The sequence below is a fragment of the Salmo salar genome, chromosome ssa10, assembly GCF_905237065.1.
Source record: "Salmo salar chromosome ssa10, Ssal_v3.1, whole genome shotgun sequence".
NCBI lineage: Eukaryota > Metazoa > Chordata > Actinopteri > Salmoniformes > Salmonidae > Salmo > Salmo salar.
In genome coordinates, this window is record NC_059451.1 from 48,646,496 (window position 1) to 48,653,862 (window position 7,367).

Sequence of the window (7,367 nt, forward strand, 5' to 3'; positions counted from 1 at the left end):
AACCTTTTCCAACACATTTGGTCAAATTATTAATTTGGGGTATGGTTTCCTATAAACAAGGTTAGCTTAATTTACTTTGTCTCTATTTACCCCACTCTTCCCCATCATTAGGTCTATGAATAATTGTGAGTAATTGCTGATTATTTCCTATAGCTTAATTAATATTCATTTGACTGAGATTGTTTATTATTACCAAAATTGGTGTTAAATCCTCATTACAAATATTTCCACTGGTCAGTTCTAAATCGTAATCTATCGATAAAGACCAGAGGTTGAGCCAATAGCTCAGTCTGTCAAATTCACGCCCACATCAAGTATTATAAAACGTGTCCTCGCCGCACACAGGTTCATTCACAACCTCAGAGTTGGATACCTCAAACGGAAGAGAAAAACAGAGTTGCGCTGTCGAGAAAAGACATTGGAATGAACGGAATCATATCCGCGCTTCTATTTCTGCCTCTGGGCATAATATTTGTCTGCGAAGGAGGTAAGAACATGATGAGATATAAGTTATTAAACTTTGATTCAGTTTAAATGTGTTCGTTTGAACATATCATATGTGCAACGTGTTAACAAAATGTGTCTAAAAATGGTATTGACTCTTCTAACCATTATTCAATCAGCTATCGAAGCATTATGAGTTTCTTTTTATGCTATATCAAAAAACATATTTTGGATTTGATAGCCTAGGCTATATTTGGATATATAGGCCTATCTATGTGAATGATTTGATACAGTATGTAGGTCTATATGTACATAGAAATGATCAGATAATGACACGTTTTTGTGATCATAATTTTTATCACACTCAGTCTAACCTAACCAAAAATGTGTCTATGCAGGCAACCCTTGCTGTTCGCAACCATGCCTGAACCGCGGCGTGTGTACTGCCATGGGCTCAGAGGACTATGAGTGCGACTGCACACGCACTGGATTCTATGGCCACAACTGCACACAACGTAACGTACATCCAATATATACCGATAGCTGTATAAAAATCAACATCAAAACAACTCAATCTTTTCTCTCTAGACTCTTAATTAATATGTTTTTATTCGGATTTGACAGCTGAATTTTTCACGTGGATTAAAGTGTCTCTGAAGCCTACCCCGAACACAGTGCATTATCTCCTCACCAACTACAAGGCGTTCTGGAACATCATCAACAGCATTTCATTCCTCAGGGATGCTATCATGAGATATGTTCTGACATGTGAGTTGAGTTCAATAATGTCATAGTCTTCATTAGCTTTACTCTCTTGCCATTTGACAATGTCAAAACTATTGATGTGAAGTTTTGCTTTGTCAAAACTATTTGATAATTAGGGTTACAATAACATAGAAAGTCATCCCTGTTTATTTTGAGTTCATGTTAATCAATTTTGTTCTCGCTCTCTCTCAAGCCCGCTCTCATCTGATCGACAGTCCACCGACCTTCAATGCGGACTATAATTATAAAAGCTGGGAAGCCTACTCCAACCTGTCCTACTACACACGCACCCTCCCTCCTCTGCCCAAGGATTGCCCAACCCCTATGGGAGTCGTAGGTAATTCTCTCTCTCTCTCTCTCTCTCTCTCTCTCTCTCTCTCTCTCTCTCTCTCTCTCCAAACCTGTTCTCTCAGATTTCTTTTAAAAACCTCCATTACATCATGCACATGCCTGACAGTCCTTGTAGCGTAGAGTTGGCTGCTTCGCGGAGGTTTTCGATGATGCAAAATCACAGCACAAATTCATACTCACTGAGCCACACCGGCATTCTAGTGGCATTCCCATGCAGTGATTGTAGCATACTAATTGTAATGAGAAAGGATGTTTCACTGATTTCAACACAGAGATTTTGCAATGGCGGATATAAGGCAACACTTTTTGATACTGTTACCTCACAGAGGCTTGCTTTTGGTTTGGTGGACATAGGATCAGGTTAGGTTGTTTCCATGCAAAATGTTCATTTGAAAGATATATAAAGAAAAACAATCAAACCATAACTTAGTCATGATTAGTAATTCATTCCAGGTATAAGCTCAAATTGAAAGGGAGGTTCTCTAAATTGACAGAAATATTGTATTTCCCCCATGCAGGTAAGATAGAGCTACCTGATGCTAAGATGCTGGCTGAGAAGCTCCTGATCAGGAGGAAATTTATCCCCGACCCCCAGGGTTCCAGCCTGATGTTTGCTTTTTTCGCCCAACACTTCACCCACCAGTTCTTCAAATCTGACCAGAAGATGGGGCCGGCATTCACTAAAGCCAAGGGCCACGGGGTGGGTAGAGTACATACATATATGCATAACTACACAGCACAGCACAGCACAGCACAGCACAGCACAGCACAGCACAGCACAGCACAGCACACAACAGCACAGCACAGCACACAACAGACATGCACTGAACAATACAACATGGTTTCACCCAGAGAGATGGAGTTAACTGAAAGAAGATGTATGTATATAGGCCTATGTGACTGATTTCGATGCTTGTTTTCCAGGTGGACCTTGGTCACATCTACGGGGAAAACCTTGAGAGGCAACACAAACTGCGGCTCTTCAAGGATGGCAAGCTGAAGTTTCAGGTACTGAACAGATCTTGTCAACCATAAACCACCTTGAACATCACTGAACTTATACTGTTTGTCACAGCTCCAGCTGACGGTCTCTTCTCTCACCTTTGCTCTCTCTAGGTGCTGGATGGAGAGGTGTACCCACCTACGGTGAAAGAGGTAGGGGCTGATATGCACTACCCTCCCCATGTCCCTGAGTCTCACCGCTTCGCTGTGGGCCATGAGGCGTTCGGCCTGGTGCCTGGTCTCATGATGTACGCTACTATCTGGCTGAGGGAACACAACCGCGTCTGTGATGTCCTGAAGGAGGTCCACCCGGACTGGGATGATGATAGGCTCTTCCAGACATCGCGTCTCATTCTCATTGGTGAGTAGTCTAAGCGAGCAGCATGTGGAAAAAAGAGGTGTAGGACTTGCTGCTCATAATTATATGATGGGGTTATACTCATGTGGTCAGATCTTACATAATATCTGAATTAACATAGTGTATTGTAACTTGTGCCCATCAAATACTGTAGGTTAGCTGAATTTGCAAACAGCTGTTTTTTGTTTCTAAAATAGAGACATCTAGATCCAATATTTGATTATATTGCGAGCTAATGAACCGAAGTATGACCCCACTACCTCTGGATGGGTCTGACTACAGGGATTGGTATTCTCCTTCACATGAACTTCTCTATAGTTAAGTGTTAATGGCTGCTTCCTAAAGTTGTCGGTCGGTCACTTTGTTAATATGGCTGATGTGTCGGCAGTTCAGTGGTACCATACAAATAGGGGTAGGTGAGAATTGATAATACTGAGACATTATTTTAAAATTGACTTTATGGAGGTTTTTAATAACTTCTAACTAACTGCTCTATCTTGTAAAAGGGTAGGTGAAGAAATAAATAATATAACGAAAACAAAAGACTCTAACTAATTGTCCCTCCCCTTGCTCCTTCTTATAGGTGAGACCATCAAGATTGTGATTGAGGACTACGTGCAGCACCTGAGCGGCTACAACTTCAAGCTGAAGTTCGACCCAGAGCTTCTCTTCAAAGAGCGTTTCCAGTATCAGAACCGCATCTCGTCAGAGTTCAACACCCTGTACCACTGGCACCCACTGATGCCTGATGCCTTCCACATCCAGGAGCAGGTCTACTCCTACCCACAGTTTGTCTTCAACACCTCTGTGGTCACCACACACGGCATCTCCAACCTAGTGGAATCCTTCACCAAGCAGATCGCTGGACGGGTAAGAGACTCTCTGCGTGGGATTTAAGTTGTGGGCTCTGAGTGGCCAGTTGAGGTGGCCGAAGTATGGGTGGACGATGTTGCATGTTATTGTGTTTTAAGCAAACTTAATCCAACTATTTTACCTCAGTGTTTACTCTGAGGGAATGTCAGTAATTCAAAATAAAGAGAAACTCATTGTTGTTTGAGGCTGGTCGACTTACTTCCTATCCCTTGTCCGTCCTCAGGTTGCTGGAGGTCGTAACGTCCCCCCTGCAGTGATGATGGTAGCTCTGAAGTCCATAGAGAACAGCAGACAGATGCGCTACCAGTCCCTCAACGCCTATAGGAAACGCTTCTCCATGAAGCCATACGCCTCCTTCGAAGACCTCACAGGTGAGAGAACCACCATTAGCATCACAGCTATAACATAAACACTGATCACCCTGTAAGCATTGAGATTGAGTTAGATGATTATGTAGTGATGAATTCGTGTAATTTCCGTTTAACAGTAGAAGGTGTAACATCCTACTATCCTGTTTGGACAGGAAATCATTAAAACCAGTTAAGACTGGTACTAAATAACTCTAATAACTAAAGGTGTCTCTAGTTGTTACTGATACTATATCATAGTTCACATTTGCATTTTAACTGTGACATTTTTTTAAACTTTTTGAAATAGTAAAAAAACTGGCCTGGGGAGATACAGTAGATCCTGTATAGGGATAGTAAGTACTCCAATAAGTTTTATATTGGAGTAAACCTACAGTGGGGCAAACAGATGTGCACTTTCGTTCCAGAATGCAGTTAGTGATGGCAGAGTGCCAGGTCTAAACAGAGGAGTGTTTGGGGGGTTGACAGGCTCTGCACTGCCTCACAGAAAGAGGAAGATTTTCTTTAATAAGAGTGTGAGAATTAACCAGAAGGGTTTCTGTGTGTGTGAGAGATACAGTGTAAAAGAGTGAGATGTTTGGAGGACTTTTAGATTGAATCTGTTTCCATGTATATTGTATTGCATCAAGACTGTCAAACGTACTCTCTAAATCCTTGTGAAACAGCTCTCAAACTGAGTAGAGTAACTAACGTAACATTTCCTTTAGAAGCCAGGTTGAGTAGAGTAACTTACGTAACATTTCCTTTAGAAGCCAGGTTGAGTAGAGTAACTAATGTAACATTTCCTTTAGAAGCCAGGTTGAGTAGAGTAACTAACGTAACATTTCCTTTAGAAGCCAGGTTGAGTAGAGTAACTAACGTAACATTTCCTTTAGAAGCCAGGTTGAGTAACTAACGGAACACTTTCCTCTCTGTGTGTTTCCCAGGAGAAAAGGAGATGGCTGCAGAGCTGGAGGAGATGTATGGGCATGTGGATGCTGTGGAGCTCTACCCAGGTCTGCTGGTGGAGAAGCCCAGAACCAATGCCATCTTTGGGGAGACCATGGTGGAGATGGGTGCCCCCTATTCTCTGAAAGGCCTGATGGGAAACCCCATTTGCTCACCAGAGTACTGGAAGCCCAGCACCTTTGGCGGGAGCATCGGCTTTGACATCATCAACACCGCGTCCTTACAGAGGCTGGTGTGCAGCAACGTCAAGGGCCCCTGCCCTGTGGCATCCTTTCATGTGCCCGACGTAGAAGACAATAGATCCAATACCATCAATTCCAGTACAGCACAGTCGGGGAGCAACGATGTCAACCCCACAGTACTTCTGAAAGAAAGGACCACTGAGCTCTGATAAGACATCAGCTGAAATAGTTTCTGGAATAAAACTTTTAAATGTATTTTAAATGTAACTTTTTATTTATTTATTTTAATATTTATTTAATTTATTGCATCCTGGAATCTTTATTGAGAAATGTTATTGAGAAATGTTTTCTTCTGCCTCTGATTGTTTTGACATTACTTTTGTAAGTTCAGAGAAAACCAATCCTTTTAGTTGTATTTATTCTAAGAGCTAATTTAAAGATGGAATCCGCAGCAGGGGGAAACAGCGCCATTGGCTGCCACATTGTCAGGGTTTTTGGTGCAGAGCAGCATGGTACATATTGGGCTGCAGCAGCATGGTACATATTGGGCTGCAGCAGCATGGTACATATTGGGCTGCAGCAGCATGGTACATATTGGGCTGTTCTATCACGTGTGCAGTGATGTCCGAGGGGGAAAAAAGGGTTGTTGTTTGCATTAATGTCTTTGTTGTTGTAATATCGTGAATGGATGTGGCTGTTTCACCATTAAGGATTCCAGTTTTAATAAATGATGTTCTGTTATTGACCTCAGAAAATAGCACTGGCAATATTGTTTATGTATGTAAGTTGACTTTGTTTTAAAACTGATACTTGAATTTAACACATTTAGTTTACAACCTGATACGTTATGTTCTGCCTTAACTGCATGTTACAATGTTACATTCCACCTAACTGTTTTCTCCTCGGTGCAAGGGAAAATATAGCAGGTAAAATACTGTACCTAAAGCTAATAGATACAAGTCATTGTACTATGATACTGTAACCCTTAAAGTATTTTCTTAGTGTGTTGTTAAAATACTTGAGCTGACTCCTTATTGTTTTAATAAAACACCATCTAATGAAATACAAACATGACTCCCTCATCTTTCCACATTTACGTAATGACCATGCAGCCCTATTCAGATTCAGTCCTCTTGCTGCATTACTGTGATATTCTCTGCTGACTCAAGTATTGTTGTTTAAGAGGGCACTGTGCACTGCAGTAGAGGCTGGTGAGGGGAGGACAGCACATAATAATGGATGGAGTGGAGCAAATGGAATGGCATCAAACCATGTGTTTGATGTATTTGACACCATTCCACTCCAGCCATTACCACGAGCCCGTCCTCCCCAATTAAGGTACCACCAACCTCCTCTGGGGTACTGTGTACTGTGTACTCTCTGTTTAGCGACTAATAGCGTTCTAGTATGCTCTGTTTTTGGGTAAATTATTTTCAATGTGTCAAGTAATTATCTTTTTGTTTTCTTGTTTGGGTGTAATTGTGTTGCAGTCCTGGGGCTCTGTGGGGTCTGTTTGTGTTTTCTCTCTCTTTCTCTCTCTCTCCATTTTTGTCCTCCATATCTGCTGCAGAAGTTTGTTTTACATTGGGACACACACACACACAGTCTTGTACAACTAACATTGTGGGGACACACTTTCAAAATCCAATTTCCCCTTAACCTAACCCGTACCCTAACCCTAAACCTAAGGTTACCTCCTAACCCTAAAACGAACCCTAGCTCCTAACCCTAACCCTTGTTACGTATACGTCAGGAAGCGGGTGCAGAAGGAGAGTTTCACAATTAATAAATGCAGATTAACAAAACAAGAGAACGTAAAACAAAACTGTCTGATGACTGAGGCTACTGAGGGCTAAATAAAGGGAAGGTAATCAAGGTGCTGATTAGGTCCAGGTGTGCATAATGATGGGGTGCAGGTGTGCGTAATAATGGTTGCCAGGGCCGGTGGTTAGTAGACCGGTGATGTCGACCACTGGAGAGGGGGAGTGGGAGTAGGCGTGACCAGGGGCGAAAATCTGATATCAACTTTGGAGGGGACAATTACATGAAATTTTCTCAAGAGCAATTCCTGAGGGG

The 7,367-nt window shown here is 42.0% G+C and overlaps 1 protein-coding gene across 1 annotated transcript; it reads left to right on the top strand.

The window, feature by feature from the left end:
• Positions 1 to 355: 355 nt before the first annotated feature.
• On the top strand, positions 356 to 6,360 carry ptgs2b (prostaglandin-endoperoxide synthase 2b). The gene is made up of 10 exons (XM_014123554.2): positions 356 to 487; positions 843 to 959; positions 1,069 to 1,212; positions 1,403 to 1,546; positions 2,079 to 2,260; positions 2,485 to 2,568; positions 2,677 to 2,923; positions 3,504 to 3,790; positions 4,017 to 4,164; positions 5,088 to 6,360. Exons 1-10 carry the CDS (start codon positions 424 to 426, stop codon positions 5,498 to 5,500), a joined length of 1,830 nt encoding a protein of 609 aa, XP_013979029.1. The 5' UTR covers positions 356 to 423; the 3' UTR covers positions 5,501 to 6,360.
• Positions 6,361 to 7,367: the final 1,007 nt, after the last annotated feature.

Coding starts and splice junctions, on each gene's coding strand:
- ptgs2b (XM_014123554.2), top strand. CDS start 424: ATGAACGGAATCATATCCGCGCTTCTATTTCTGCCTCTGGGCATAATA. Junction 2,261..2,484: donor CTAAAGCCAAGGGCCACGGG/GTGGGTAGAGTA, acceptor CTTGTTTTCCAG/GTGGACCTTGGTCACATCTA. Junction 2,924..3,503: donor ATCGCGTCTCATTCTCATTG/GTGAGTAGTCTA, acceptor TCCTTCTTATAG/GTGAGACCATCAAGATTGTG.